This window comes from Micropterus dolomieu, linkage group LG14 (assembly GCF_021292245.1).
Source record: "Micropterus dolomieu isolate WLL.071019.BEF.003 ecotype Adirondacks linkage group LG14, ASM2129224v1, whole genome shotgun sequence".
Taxonomy (NCBI): domain Eukaryota; kingdom Metazoa; phylum Chordata; class Actinopteri; order Centrarchiformes; family Centrarchidae; genus Micropterus; species Micropterus dolomieu.
In genome coordinates, this window is record NC_060163.1 from 1424443 (window position 1) to 1441044 (window position 16602).

Sequence of the window (16602 nt, forward strand, 5' to 3'; positions counted from 1 at the left end):
ATCTTTTCCTCCCCTTCGCCTCTCTATTAATGTGCTTGGACACAGAGCTCTGTGAACAGCCAGCCTCTTTAGCAATGACCTTTTGTGTCTTGCCCTCCTTGTGCAATGTGTCAATGGTCATCTTTTGGACAGCTGTCAAGTCAGCAGTCTTCCCCATGATTGTGTAGCCTACAGAACTAGACTGAGAGACCATTTAAAGGCCTTTGCAGGTGTTTCCAGTTAATTAGCTGATTAGAGTGTGGCACCAGGTGTCTTCAATATTGAACCTTTTCACAGTATTCTAATTTTCTGAGATACTGATTTTGGGGTTTTCATTAGTTGTCAGTTATAATCATCAAAATTAAAAGGAATGAACACTGAAAATATATCAGTCTGTGTGGAATGAATGTATACATTATACAAGTTACACTTTTTGAATGGAATTACTGAAATAAATCAACTTTTTGATGATATTCTAATTATATGACCAGCACCTGTATGCTGGCAATATGGATGTTGCCATAAAGAGGCTACACGTCCTAAAAAATTGAATGCTTCCGCACACATTGAATCTGGCAGCACAGAAAATACACAAAATGACACTGATAAATGGGCAGCCCGTATCAGAGCAGGGTTGTGTGGTTCAAGAGGTCCTCTATGTCCAAAACGGTCTCGAAGGAAAAGCAGCAGATCTTTGGTAAGAAGCCAGTTCACTCCAAGTATTATTTTGAAATTCCCATCATCGTAACTATTTAATTTAATAGTCAAGTGTGTGGTAATTAAATGTATATTGTTTGTTGTTGTTTCAGGCCTTCCGCACCACTCACTCATCCTTGATGTCAAGACCAGATGGAACACGCTCTATCTAATGATAGAGAGATGCATGGAGCAGTATTCAGCGATCCAAGCAGCAGCCTTGGATCCACAATAGCGAAAAGCAATGACTAAGGACAATAGGGGTGCAACAAATATTTGACGTAGTCAACAAAAATCCATTAACTTGCCAACGAATTTAATAACCGATTTGTTCATGACGTCATCAGGACATAGCAACACCGTCAGCTTAATGGAGTGAATTGATGTGAAAAGTAAAACAACATAACATTAGCGATGATATTAACACCATCACAACCTAAAACCTGTGTGGGAACATTTGACTCTTCACTCAGCCAAAAAGGTTGTGAACTGCAGAATTTGCAAAGCAGACCTTTTTAGGCCTGGGAGGCATGCAAAGTTGGCACTTTGGCTGATGAAGACTCAATTAGTTAGCTAGTTAGCAAGCTAACTTAACGTGAATGCCATGTTACATCACATTACGAGCTATAACGTTTTCTATACAATTTCCGGCCAATTAGTTGTTAATTGCGTTGAGAGTAGAAAATAATTATAATACACAACGGTCCTGTACATTCCAGATGTGCCCTAACTGTACAATCAAATGTTTACAGCTGGACAACATCGGAGAAGTTCATGCTTTCTTGAAAAAAAAAAAAAAGAAGAAAATAAAACCCCAAAACAGTTCTATGTATGCGTAAGGCGGCAGCTAATCCATCACAGACTCCCTTAAAAAAAGAGTTGTGAGTTGCTGAGTTAGGGGAAACTATATAAACTTTGTGAAACGCTGTCTACTACAAAATCATTATTATTGGTCACCTCTTGTAAATTCAGCAAATGTAATGCATGAAGTTATTCCTTTCTTTGTATAAATATAGCGTCAGTTTGTCCTGGTGTGCTGCAGTACTGACGTTTAAGATGCTCCTTCACCAGACAGAAGATCAGCTGTTCAGACCAGTGCTCACACAGTGCTGCACACAGTTATTTCTTACTGTATATACCTGTTTGGTCCATGACAGGACTTGACTTCAGTGGAACTTTCTGTTGCTGCAGCAGAAACGTTCATCAAAAGACGTATTTTTGAAAGCAGTATTCATTTTATCGTCTTGACTGTTAATTAGCACATTCCTTTTTTCATGATTAACAATTTATTGGTTTTTCCGAACATTTGAACACACACACACACATCTGAAAAATGAAGCAGTATTCATACAACAAAAGAGAAAGACATAGCACGACCACAGACAAAAACTAACTACAGTATAGAAAATGAAAAAAATAAATAAATAAACAGAAGGACAGTGATGCACCTAGCCCTTGAGTTATAGCCTTGCCTAAATGTAGGTACCGTATTCTATCAAAATGTATCCATCAGTCATGTTTTCTAGTTAAATGCTATTTTTTTGAGCCGGAACGCCGTTAAACCTCCAAGGTGGACGAATGATACTTCCCCCATTTCAAGTTGTACTCTTCCACTTTATCAAGCAACCTATAAGACGTTCAAGGGCAGCCAGCTGACCCAAAGTGACATGCCACAAATCCAATGCTGGTGCAGAGGGGGCTTTCCATTCTTTGACCAAAAGTTTCCGGCCTAGCATGAGGACAGTCTGGGTCCAGAGTGGAGGGGTCAGGTCACTTAATGCAGAGGGGTCCCCCAAAATAAACAGACTAGGGGTGAATGGGATATTCTGGTCGACAATTTTCTCTACGACTGTATGAAGGGAAGACCAAAATGCCTGAATATTTGGGCAACTCCAGAGCACGTGTACTAGGGTACCATTTTTGTCCCGACACCTCCAGCTTTCCGAGTTATCAACCAAACCAACCTTATGCAGCCTGGATGGTGTCTAATAGATTCTATTCAGTATTTTGAATTGGATAAGATGCGTTCGCAGTTCCCTTGACATTTTTTTCCCCCATTTCTAAGAGTTCTGCCCCATTCTGCATCTGTGAATGACACCTTTAGGTCAGTTTCCCATGTCATTTTAAGGGACATTATATTAGAGTCCGAGGCTGCAAGGATCATAGCATAGTAGGAAGAGGCTTCATGGCCACGCCCATAAATTGTTAGAACCTTCTCCAACATGTCACCGCTCGGTGGAACTACTGAAGGGGAGCCGAAGACCTGCACCAGGAGATGTCTTAACTGAAAATACTTCCATTGTTGATTAAGTGGTAAGTCAAATTCCTGTCTAAGTGCCTCAAAGGATTTTAATGTCCCATCATGGTAAGTCTCCGAGCACCATAATCCCTTTTTACAACCAGAGCTTCCAAAGGAAGGGTGATTTATTTATACAGAGCTTGGGATTTTGCCAGATCCCGGCAGCCTGGTGCAGATACGGAACAAATTTAAAGATCTTAGCTACTCTCTTCCAGACCCACTGAATGTGGGATAAAATGGGATGTGACTGATTCTGTTGGGCTAATTTAGCTGTGATGTAAGCTATGGGTGTGAGAGGGGAGGACACGCTTTCGAGGTGGAACCACGGGGGGGCTCTCTCCGGGGGTAAAGACCATTGTGCCATATGCCTAATGGTAAACGCATAATGGTAAAAGAGCAAGTTGGGGACACCTAATCCTCCTCTGTCCAATGGCCTCCGCAGCTTACGCAGGTTCATCCTGGGGCGTTTATTATTCCATAAAAATTTATGAAAGAGGGATTTGGGACAAAATGGTGAGAGGGGAAGAGCCTCAGATTTTGTCCAGTTGACTTTATAACCCGAAATGGATGAGAACTATATAATTTTAAATAGTGATGCAAGAGAATGTTCAGGATCTGTGACAAACAAAATGATATCGTCTGCATACATCATCAATTTATGACATCTGCCACCGATTTGTATGCCTGGAAATGCAGGTCCTTTACGTTATAAGTAACCGCTAGCGGTTCAAGTGCAACTGCAAAAAGTAGAGGAGAGAGAGTCTCCCTGCCTCGTGCATCTTTCCAGTTCAAATGGGAGGGAGATGATACCGTTGGTAAGCACCGACGCTGAGGGGTGAGTGTATATGAGCCTAATCCAAGCTATGAACTTTTTGCCGAAGCCGAAACATTCCAGGGTGGAGAGCAGATAATGCCACTCCACCCTGTCAAGCCAATGGAAGACCAACAGGAAAAAGAATCCGGAAAGGGCTAAGCCCCCCACAACTCAAGGCCGTGATACAGTGGCGCTAAATACCATTACCCCAAAACGCTGTAACGACAAGTTATCCAAGGGAATGAATATAACCCAGGGCTTTTTTTATGTTCATCAAATCGGTGGGGGCCCTGCGCCGATCTCACGGTGAGCACTGCCGGGAAGTTGAGGGAAAATCTCGTGCGTTTTTCATGGAGCAACTTCTTACACTTGTTGAACTTTATACACTTCTCATTAACCAGCTTGGAATAGTCGGCGAAGACCATAATACGATGTTCCTTCCAGGTAACACTACCCATCTTGCATGCAGCAAGATGCGGTTTCGGGCCTGGAATCTGGCAATGATGGGTCTTGCTGGCGGGGGATGTTCCGGACCTGAGCTCCTGCGCAATCCTCCAATCCTGTGCGCTCTGTCAATTTCCAGTCCTCCGGGGAAGGCGAGGTTCAGGATCTCCGGTAAAATTTTGATGAGGAATGACCTAGTGTCTCCGTCCTCGCTGCCCACAGGAAACCCGATGAACCGTAAATTATTCCTTCGCTCCCGATTCTCAATGTCGTCCAGCTTTAGGCGGAGGGCTTCCACCTCTGTAACTGTGGCTGGAGGGTTCGCCTTCAGTCTCTCATCAGCCTCCTCGAGGAAGCCCAAATGGCTCTTGACTTGAGAAATGCGGTTTGTAATTTCAGCTAGTTTGCTAGCTGTAGCACTTGTCACCCAGATAGCCTCCAGCTTCTTGTCGTGGGCGTCTGACTTCTCCAGGATTAATGCGGTGAGTTTAGCAAACTCTTTGGTTACATTACCGGGGATGGTGTTAGCGTCCGGTTCATCAGCGCCCCCGGCTGAGGCTGCGGTTTCTTCAGGTTAGCTTGGCTAGCATTAGCCACTTTGTTAGCCTTCGTTCCACCGGAGCCAGTTCTTGGGGGATTAGTGGTGCTTCTGGTGTTGTTTGGCATTGTTGCAATATAACTTCAACTTTTCATACGGTAACTCACATAAAGATGTATCATGCTGGGATGGGCACAGCTCTTCCTCAAACGGCCATTCTCATCAACCACGTCACGTGACTCCCCATTAATTAGCACATTCCTAAAACAACCTCAAGTTTAATTTAAAAGCTGATGGCATTGTGCAATTTTGCGATTTATAATCTGAGTAGTCGATTATTTCGTTTCAGTAATTGTATAGTCATTAGTTGCAGCAATTCCATAAGGCCGAAGAGTTTGTCCAACTCATTAGAATCCTCTATACATCCACAATGTGAAAAGAATGCGACCAGTGAACAAATCATGCTCATCCTCCAAAAACTTGAGGAGCACTTCACTGTGAAGCATAAAGATACAACTTTTGTGCCAACCATCAAAGAGAAGGTGTGGGAGGACCTCTCCGAGCGCAATCAGGATGAGGACATTCAAGCCTTCCAGCATGAGGCCACAGCATTGGACTTCAGATTTAAAGAGAGGCCAGTAAGTACCTGAGACAGACAGAGGAAGGCATCTGTTGAGGCCAATGTGACAGAAGCAACACCTGAGCTGCTGAGGAGCTGCAGCAGACAGACACAAAGCACCAGCAACAGGAGTCTTCAGGACAAGGAGAGGAAATGGGAGGAGAAAGATCCTCAATTGTACAAAACAAGAAGTGCCTTGGAGAAGCTGTTCTCAGAGGAGGACAGGTAGTTGAGGTTGATGATCTAACAGGACACCTCGTCCCTCACCCTCAGCGACAGCAAGCGTGTTGACCTAGAGGTCACACTTTACAAAGGCCTGCCTCCTATCCCCATGGCTGAAACTCCTGTGATGTGGTTTTGGGAGAAGAGAACTGCTCTACCCCTCCTCACAAACAATGCAACAAGCTACTTCTGTGCTTCTCTATCCCTATAGGGTATTTTTGGCTGCAGGGAACACAATAAGCCAGGAGAAGTCCCAACTTCTGCCAGAGAAGACAAATGTGGATCTTTCTCCAGAACAACTTCTAAGAACTGTTAGGCATTTTGCAGCCTACCTGCAACCCCACCTATGTTGCTCTATACCTCTGTATTTTCTTTTATAGTAAATAATTGTTTATTTTGTTTTTTTTACATTTGTGAAAATAAATGTCAGTTCCTTTCTTCTGCTTTGTTTTTTTCCTCTTAAAAAAATAAAAAGTTCTTAAGTACTTAATAAAAATACTGTTGAAGTACTAGATTGATAAGCAGAATAAATAACAGTAATAATACCATCACTATCCCATATCCACCAAAACGGTGTATGCATGCATGCATGCATGCATATATATATATATAATATTCAGTTCTAAATTTACATTTGTATGCATGTTCTGTGGGTGTAGGGTGAAGGGGGCTACAATTTTTCAGCAGAGAACCCAAATCCTCGACGAGTTGAAGAGGAGATGCTTGGTATGGTTCTCTATGAGGCTGGTGCCATACGGAGAGCAAGGAGGAGGAAATATAAACCTTTTCTCCCGTTGATTGTAATGGAAAATATGAGGTCCCTGGTGAAAAACATGAATGAGCTTGACGCACTAACAAGGATTTGTCAGGATGCACACAGCTCCACTGCCCAAACCCATCTTGGCAGATCAGATCACAACTTGGTATTTCTCACACCCACTTACACACCCGCTGGTCATAAGCAAGATATGTCCACTAGGATAGTGAGGAGGGACACAGGAAGTGGGTAAGACTCCGTGCAGGCGGGGGCTGAACGTGAGGCTGAGGGAATGCATGAAGGCATACAGCCTGAAGCAGGAGAGCAAGCTCCAGCAAAACAACGTGAGAGATGTGTGGTCAGGAATGAATGCCATCACAGGGCTCAAGATGAAGGGGAATCAGGCTGAGGGAAACCTAGACAGAGCAAACAAGTTGAATCCAAGAAGGGTTAACTCTGTGGGGTCATTTTCAAGGTAATGGACACTGCCTGGCTCGTTAGTGCTCCTTGCTGTTGTAATGACAGTTGTTATCGTCGCTGGTATAAATGGCCTATTTCACTCTTCTTTCAAACCATCTGTCATCCCTGTACAAACTATGTAATTTGCTGTCCTCTTAAGAGTGTCCCTTACCATTCAGATGTAAGTAAACTTACACTTGACCTGAGGAATCGGCCCTTTTGCGTTCAGCCATGTGTTTGTGTAGTGGCTGTTTAGTTTTAGTTTAGTTTCATATACAGATCTGTGAATTCCTCTCCGCATTGGACAGCATACACTGGATTGCTTTTCTTGTGTTTGGGTGTGTGGCCTTTCAAATGGACCAAAATCTGTTTTAGCACATTCTTGAGTTTAAAAACAGGGATGTGGTGTTGAAAATCTTCACGAGGTTCTCTGATACACTAAACAAGTATGCAATCATCAAATCAAATAAATGAAGTAAAGCAAAGGAGTGTACTTACATAGAAGGGTAGACACCAAAGTTGTTGGGGTGGCTCACAGAGGGAGAAGCTGTCTGGTCCATGAATGTCGGAGTTCCACCACTGGGTTCAGGGTTAGGGGTGGTGAATCTACCAGAGACAGTAACACAGAGACAGAGACAGAGAGAGACAGAGACAGAGACAGAGAGAGAGAGAGAGAGAGAGATGGTATTGTCAGAGAACCAAATTGTCCATCTCTCTATATATTTTTATGCAGATGCAGATACTGGTAAAAAAAAAAAAATGGGAGAAGTTGTGTATCTGAGTATCGGTAAAAGGACAATAAATCGAAATTTAATGTTACGAAGTAAACAGTGGAAGATCTGTGCTAAAGTAGCTTGCTGTCCCTGCCATGCATAAAGGCTAGTATTAACAAATCGCTCCACATTTGCTTTTTACCAGTGGTACACAGGATAATAATAAGGGTCGCGTTAGTTGGTGAAGTAATGTGGAAAGCAATAACGTTCCATATTGCACCGGATAACGTTAGCAACTAGTCGCCGTTAGCCGTCAAGCTAACGTGACTCTCCAGGCTTTGTGATGATCACTCCGACATCATCTGATTGTATGTAGCATTTAATTTATGTTGAAAATTTACTTTATTAATAAGTGATTTTATTGAAAAACTACATAAAGCCCCTTTAAATGTTGCACTTTATTCAGTCCTGCCCAAATTTAGGTTTCCTTTGGCGGTTTTAGAAAAGAGAAGAAGAAAAACTTACTCTGGCACAACTTGTTTGATCTGTGGTTTTACATATCCATCCACTGCTTTGGCTGAAAGAGAGACATACTACCTTAAAACATGTTTCACTTTTACAGTGGCATCCATTTTACTGAACTTATTCCACCATCTGCTATGACACCACCGAGTTAGATAAAATAAGTTAAGAAAATATTCTTCATTTCATTGAGGAACAGCATTTCATTTGCAGATGCTTGTATTTAGCTCACAGCAGTGATGTGGTTATGTAAATACATATAAGCATTGCTGATACATACAGAGTGGAGGGGTGTAGTATTTGGCGAAGACCTCGTCTTTGGGCCGGTCAGGGTAGAGAAAAAGAAGGTGGTTCAGGTCGCTGATGCGGTCAGCCAGGGAGCGAATGGAGAAGTCCTTGGTTGTATAAGGCAGCAGATTCCAGACCAGCCTCTCTCCTAGCCAAAGACAGAAACAACAAAGACTTACAATCACTGTGTTTACAGAGTCCCATAATATAATACTGTCGCAGAGATTAAGAGGACTTATATACTACCTTGGGCATGCATGTATGAACATATTAGCACACAAATAGAATGAGGGGCTGATACTGACAGGAGACAATCGCACTTTAGCATTTCAGCAGAGGAAAAACTTCTGTATGTGTATTGTTTCATAAGAGGGCCTTAAAAGCACAGCAGTTTGGTACCTGGTTTGTTGGGGTTCTCAGCCACCCAGGCAATGGTGATGCCTCCGATCTCAGAGTCACTGAATCTCAGCAGGAAGGTGCCGTTGGGTTTGGACAGCAACATGTCCTGTGCCTGCTGCTTGTTTACAAAGCCCAGGATGGCCCTATGCACACAAACACACATTAACACAAGGGTTTGGCAATGTGTACAAAATTTCCATCGGATGATGTCTACAATGAAACATCATGATGGATGTTGTAATCAGGAGCGCGGGCATCTTATGTGCATGTGTTCTCTCGCACAGACTGCACTCGGTAAAAAAAATGGTAGACTATTAATTTATGATACAAGTCGCGGTAGATATTTTACGCATGCAGCAGTGACCACACAGGGTGCAGATGTTGGTTTCAGTTTTTTGATAAGCTGCGTCATTAACAAGCCCAATTATATGGAAAAAAGACGAGTTCTCAGTCTTTTAGGAGACTGCTGATGGAGAAAATAAAGCAGACTGGGGGGGGGGGGGGGGGGGGGGGGGGGGGGGGGGGGGGGGGGTAATAAGATTAATAAAACACCAACTATATGCTCTTCTGCTGAAAGGGGCAGTAAAATCTAAGAATAATTCAGGTTATTACTTTACAGTGAAATTTATTTTCTTGTATATTTTAGGGAACTGCACCAATGCCCATACCAGTTTCCTTAAAATTTCCCTTATTTTCAAATCCCAATGTTGACAGGTATGACAATGTCACACATCCAAGTGTGTCTACGTATGTAATGAAAGTAGTATAAAGGTTTAAGCCTTTTTTTGTCTATTTTCCTCTAAATGGGACCATAATTTAATAAATGAACATCATGCTGTGTTTTCAAAAGACTTGAAACTAGCGACTCAGACCATAAATTCATGTGAAAAGTGTTTAGTGAGGTAAAAAAATCAGGTGAGAAATAAGGTCATTTTCTCTCAGACTCCAATGAAATCAGAATTGTTTTTTCGCAACCACTGGAGTCGCCCCCCAGCTGGTTCTTTGAAAGAATGCAGGGTTTACAGCACTTCACAATCGCTTCACTTTTCAGACCCAGAGGCTACGTCCACTTCTTATCTACAGTCTATGGTGTGGAGTTAGAAAGAAGTGAGCTTACCAGACCTCTGTAGGCCACTTGTCACCTTTGCTTAAGGATAAAGGCTCCAGGCTACACAACTTGCTACTAGCATAACACACTCAAATCTCTGACAAACTCTCAGTGGTCGAGTTACATCCAGAGCGACCATATCTCTGGTTCAAACCCAACCACAGCCAGCAGTGATGAGTGCTGTGGTCAGAGGTAGTGAAACACAGTCGGCTCTTGCAAGAAAGTTGTCAGCATGAGCAGTTACCCATCATTCCAGTGAGGCTTGAGATGTTTCTTCATGAGTTCCACAACTCCGTCAAACCACTGCCAGAAGGTGAAGTTGCGTCCAGGTAAGCTCTCCTGTACAAATTAAACATACTTCATCATTAAGTTTACACGTACACAAGAAGCCAGGTTACTCTGGTTAATAAGTCAGACTATTCTTTTGTGTTTATGTATGTGTGTGTCAGAGCAATTAGAAAGATGGAGCAGTGGGAGGACAGGCTCTCTAGCGAAAGCTGAATTTTACAGTAAGCTGTGGAAACAAGCTGGTCTCACCCGGTTGAACTGGGCCCAGGATATGGTCATGTTGCGGTAGTCCTCTGGGTTGTTGCTGCTGCTTGTAAAAGCCTTCTGTGCCAGGAAGACCAGGTTATCCTCTGACAAGCCACGGCCACTGTGCATCTCAGCCTTGTACTTCATATTGAGGGCCTCGCACAGCTGAGGCCACAGCACCTTGTCTGGCACAATGAACGGCACCCTGCCCTGGAGAGGTGAGGATGGTTGAAAAATAAAGGGAAAAGGCAGGGCAGTAGAGGACTTTAGACCCTGACTGTCAGTTTTTTTGTTCAGTTGTCTCTCACCATATTCACCGTTTTGACAAAATATGGGGTAATGGCTGAATAGCACAAAGGGGACACTACCGACCGAAACGAGACAACAGATTAAGATTTTACAAAAACACAGTAAGAAGTCCATTCAGAGTAATGAAATATGTTCAGTTCAATATAATAAATCAAGACATAAGTCAAAAAGCAGACATGTGGCACCACACTTAAAACAGAAATGATAAATGATCTGTCTGATTTTATGTTTCTTATTGTGAACAAATCCAAAAATAGTTAAAAATAGTTGCCATAGAAATGAGGGTAAAAATAATAATTTGTTAGAACACTTTTCTCAAAAGATTTCTTCCTACTCTGTCTATGGCTCTCAGCTCCAAGTCTTTAAAACCAACTCAAAATGATCACTCACCGGCCACTTTATTAGGTACACCTTGCTAGTACTGGGTTGGACCCCCTTTTGCCTTCAGAACTGCCTTAATTCGTCATGGTATACTTTCAACAAGGTGTTGGAAACATTCCTCAGAGACTTTGGTCCATATTGACATGAGAGCATCGCGCAGTTGCTGCAGATTGGTCGGCTGCACATCCATGATGCAAATCTCCCGTTCCACCACATCCCAAAGGTGTTCTATTGGATTGAGTTCTGGTGACTGTGGAGGCCACTGGAGTGCAGTGAACTCACTGTCATGTTCAAGAAACCAGTTTGAGATGATTTGAGCTTTGTGACATGGAGCATTATCCTGCTGGAAGCAGCCATCAGAAGATGGTACACTGTGGTCATAAAGGGATGGACGTGGTCAGCAACAATTTAAACGATGCTCAGTTGGTACTAAGGAACCCAAAGTGTGTCAAGAAAATATCCCCCACACCACCAGCCTGAACCGTTGATACGGAAGGATGGATCCATGCTTTCATGTTGTTCATGCCAAATTCTGACCCTACCATCTGAATGTCGCAGCTGAAATCGAAACTCATCAGACCAGGCAGCATTTTTACCAATCTTCTATTGTCCAGTTTTGGTGAGCCTGTGTGATTTGTAGTCTCAGTTTCAGAGTGGCACCCGATGCGGTCTTCTGTGTTGTTCTGTGTTCGGTGTTGTGCGTTCAGAGATGGTGTTCTGCACACCTTGGCTGTAATGAGGGGTTATTTGAGTTACTGTTGCCTGTCTGTCATCTCGAACCAGTCTGTCCATTCTCTTCTGACATCATCAGCATTTTCGTCCACACAACTGCCGCTCACTGTATATTTTCTCTTTATCGGACCATTCTCTGGAAACCCTAGAGATGGTTGTTCGTGAAAATCCCAGTAGATCAGCAGTTTGTGAAATACTCAGACCAACCCGTCTGGCACCAACAACCATGCCACGTTCAAAGTCACTGAAAACTCCTTTCTTCCCCATTCTGATGCTCGGTTTCAACAGTACTGGAGTTACAGGCCTGCTTTGACTGCACTGACTGGAGTGTTATGAAGGCTGCAGCCACTGACCTGGACGAACTAACTGACACTGTGACATCTTACATCAGTTTTTGTGAGGACATATGTGTGCCGACTAAAACCTTCCGCAAATACAACAACCAAAAACCCTGGTTCACAGCGAAACTCAGGCAGCTTCGTCAGACCAAGGAGGAGGCCTTCAGAAGTGAGGACAGAGTCCTGTACAACCAGGCCAGGAACACGCTGAAAAGCTAAATAACAGCTTTGCAGCCAACGACACTGCGTCAGTGTGGAGAAGCATACGGACGCTCAATCTACAAGAGACCATCTCCCAACACTGCTGGTACTCAACGACTGGCAGACGAGCTGAATGGTTTCTACTGTAGGTTTGAAAAGCCCAGAGTCACACCTCTCCCCCGCTCCAACGCCATCCACAAACAGTCACCTTCCCCCTCTGACATACTGAGAAGATCTGTGAAGAGGATGTGCACCACCTCTTCCAAAGTCAGAAGATCAGGAAGGCTTCTGGCCCCGACGGTGTGTCTCCATCCTGTCTGAAAATCTGTGCGGACCAGCTGGCCCCCATCTTCACTCAGATCTTCAACAGATCACTGGAGCTGTGTGAAGTTCCCTCCTGCTTCAAACGCTCCACAGTCATCCCGGTCCTAAAAAAACCCTCCATCTCTGGACTAAATGACTACAGCCCCGTCGCCCTGACATCTGTAGTCATGAAGTCCTTTGAAAGACTGGTGTTGGCCCACCTGAAGGACATTACAGGCCCCCTGCTGGACCCCCTGCAGTTTGCGTACAGGGCTAGCAGGTCAGTGAATGATGCTGTCAACAGGACTGCATTACATCCTGCAACACTTTGACTCTCCAGGGACATATGCAAGGATCCTGTTCGTGGACTTCAGCTCGGCGTTCAACACCATCATCCCGGACATCCTCAGCACCAAACTCACCCAGCTCACTGTGCCAGCCTCCACCTGTCAGTGGATCACAGACTTCCTGACTGACAGGAGTCAGCAGGTGAGGCTGGGAAACATCACATCCAGCACCCGGACTATCAGCACTGGCGCCCCCCAGGGGTGTGTGCTCTCCCCACTGCTCTTCTCCCTCTACACCAACGACTGCACCTGAGGAGACCCATCTCTCAAACTCCTGAAGTTCGCTGACGACACAACGGTCATCGGCCTCATCCGGGACGGTGATGAGTCGGCCTATAGACGGGAGGTTGATCAGCTGGCTCTCTGGTGTGGTCAGAACAACCTGGAGCTTAACACGCTCAAAACTGTGGAGATGACCGTGGACTTCAGGAGGAGCTCCCCCACTCTGCCACTCATCACCATACTCAACAGCCCTGTGTCTGCTGTGGAATCCTTCAGGTTTCTGGGTTCCACTATATCCCAGGACCTGAAGTGGAAGCCCAACACTTACACCATCATCAAGAAGGCCCAGCAGAGGATGTAATTCCTGCGTCAGCTCAGGAAGCTCAACCTGCCTAAGGAGCTGCTGATCCAGTTCTACACAGCCATCATCCAGTCTGTCCTCTGCACCTCCATCACTGTCTGGTTTGGATCTGCCACTAAAAAAAGACTACAACGGACAGTCAGAACTGCAGAAAAAATAAAATAAAAATCATCGGTGCCAACCTGCCCTCCATTCAGGACATTTCCAGAGTCAGGAAACATCACTGCAGATCCATCTCACCCCGGACACAACCTGTTCCAGCTCCTCCCCTCTGGTAGGCGCTACAGAGCACTGTACGCCAAAACCAACAGACTCAGGAACAGTTTCTTCCCACAAGCCATCACTCTGATGAACAGCTGATTTCTGCCTCACAGTGTCAGGAACAATTCCTGTGCAATATCCCAGTAACTCTGTCTCTAATCAGCCACCTGTTTACTGGTTTCCACTTATTATTTATTTATTCACCATTCTCTATTTCAGTGCTGTTCATACTAGGTCATATTGTGTATATACTGTATACCAATACACCTACCTCAGGTCATAGGTCTTATTTTTTTCCAGCATCCTTGCACTGTGTTCCATCACACTATGTACATGTATGTGTACCTGTATATCATATCCACCTTCAACATGTACATAATGAGAATAATAGTTTACTCTTGCATTGTTAATATGTCTATATTGTTTTGTTCATAGTGTGTATGTTAGTGTTATCTATACTGTAGTTTGTGTCTGATTGTGTTATGGTATTTTTGTACGAGTAAGTACATCGTGAGCAATGTACAATCCCGAGTCAAATTCCTTGTATGTGTACACATACCTGGCAATAAAGCGGATTCTGATATGTATGTTGTCTTGACCATGTCTTCATACCTAAATGCATTGAGTTGCTGCCATGTGATTGGCTGATTAGCTATTTGTGTTAACAAGCAATTGAACAGGTGTACCTAATAAAGTGGCTGGTGAGTTTATAGATTCTTTTTATCTTTTTCCTTCTTTTTTAATCTCATTAATTTCCTAAAACAGCTGCTTACTGTAGTCAAACTGAGGAAATAGTGCAATTGTTGTGGGACTATTTTCAATGGCAGATTAATCCACATGCGGTGCCCTGGTGAGTATTTGGGGCAGCAGGACGGTGTGTGTGGTATTTGGAAAAAATAAACTACAGTGTGTGTGTTCATGGTGGTGAATGATCAATTCACCCAGTGCAACAATAAGGCTCACTGATGAGTTGTTAATAGTTTTTGGATAATGAACAATGGAGCTTTATGGCACAGAGGAATATAAATATATAAATGTATTAGGCCTTTCTTTAGACAGGTAATATCATTGAGACACGTGTATCATGCTCCACAGAGACCTGGTAACAATACTTGTTAGTAGGATACATAGATTGTTGATTTGGCTCTGCACATGGGATTTGTCAATACAAAAATACTAATTATGGCAAGACTTTAGCATATTATGCAATCTACAAGCTGACATTGAATGTGAGGTTATAGTGAAATATCACTTGAGATAGTCACCACCTGACATGGTGAAGTATAAAAAGGCCATTGTGGTAAACAGCCAACTCACTGGCTCAGCGAAGGCGTTGTCCCACAGGACTGTTGCTGTGGCGTTGTTGTCCTGACTGCCATGGACGATCACTACCACAGGCAGGGATAAGGTCTGCGGGTTAGAGACACAACAAGAAGGACAGTAACAAGTTAAAGAGGAAGTATCTTCTGGATTCATAAACTAATCAATTATTAATGAATGTTTAAATGTTCCAAAGGAGACCAGGAGAGTGTAGATCAAAACAATAGCAGATGGCCCAGGAGTAAAGCTGATCAGTCAGTAACCAAGCAAGATCCCCAGTGCTGTTCAGTTACTATTTACAAGTATAAAAGTTCAAATGTCCTATCTGATTACTTTGACATGGAAGACCAGCTCGTTGCCCCCAACGCTGAACTGTGACTCAAACAGAACTGTGAACTTCTCCTCCGTCACTGACTCCGCACCTCGGCGGTCCGAACGCTTGATCCGCTTCAGTGACTTCAGTGACACACACACAGCAAAGACATGAAGAAGTGAGAAAAGATTAGAGACACATTCCTTCATGAAACAAATGAGTATCTGCATCTTAAATATCTGGAGAGTGTCAGGCAGGCGTCTCTGATAGTGCTTGATTTGGTGACACAGACTTGCTTGTTTGACAGACAGAGGAATAAGATATATCAGGCTTTAGATGCACACACAATACTTGTTAGAGGGATTAGTTTATTGGTTTTATAGAATCTGTTGATAATAAATATAAAATAAATAAATATAAAATATGTTGATTATAACAACATACAATTACACCAGCTTTATCCTTCATTCTCTCATTTTGTTAAATATAATATTTCAATTGCATTCTCTATGCTATTGAAATTTTCTTTAACAACTTAACAAAGATCAGTGAAGTCCTATAGATGATCCTGTCTGTGTTTTGGGACGACTGGCCCAGTGATTTCAGACGAGATAAGTATTAAATAGGATTTTTAGAAAATTGACCTTAGGCCAAGCCATTTTCGAGATAACGTAAAACTTGACTATTACAGCATCACCTGAAGGTCACTGAGTGTCATTATATGTGCCCAAGCAGGGCCTTATTTACAGCACCAACATCCAGACGACTGGGCTCATACTTCTGGAGAAGCATGTGCACATAATTGCCAGTATTTGGGCCAGTTTCGTGTTTCTAGCTCATTCCAGCTCGCGGCAATTTGAGTCATGGCATAAGACAAATAATCACTAGAATATTTGCATTTTCTAAAGAAAATTTGTGTGATTGCTGCATCTGCTTCTGCTCTCCGGCTCACCACATTGCTAAGGGCAATGAAGAAAATGTCCCATTTAGTTATTTCTTTTTTTGTTTGTTTTTATAAGATATTTTTTGTGCATTTATTCATCTTTATTGGAGACATAGGAAAGTGGATAGAAGAAGGAAACGAGGGCGAGAGAGACACAGATTTGAACCTGGGCCGCTTTAT

General features: G+C 43.3%; 1 protein-coding gene across 4 annotated transcripts in view; it reads right to left on the minus strand.

Annotated features, from left to right (window-relative positions):
* The window catches only part of LOC123982459 (signal transducer and activator of transcription 5B-like), a 93524-nt gene that overhangs the window by 55628 nt on the left and 21294 nt on the right, over positions 1-16602 (minus strand). For all 4 annotated transcript variants that reach the window (XM_046067980.1, XM_046067982.1, XM_046067981.1 and 1 more), the window contains 8 exons: positions 15500-15622; positions 15164-15256; positions 10395-10601; positions 10102-10196; positions 8750-8892; positions 8343-8498; positions 8066-8117; positions 7326-7433 (listed from right to left, as the gene is read on the minus strand). In XM_046067980.1, the coding sequence (XP_045923936.1) occupies positions 7326-7433; positions 8066-8117; positions 8343-8498; positions 8750-8892; positions 10102-10196; positions 10395-10601; positions 15164-15256; positions 15500-15622 (977 nt within the window). The remainder of the gene's footprint in view (positions 1-7325; positions 7434-8065; positions 8118-8342; positions 8499-8749; positions 8893-10101; positions 10197-10394; positions 10602-15163; positions 15257-15499; positions 15623-16602) is intronic.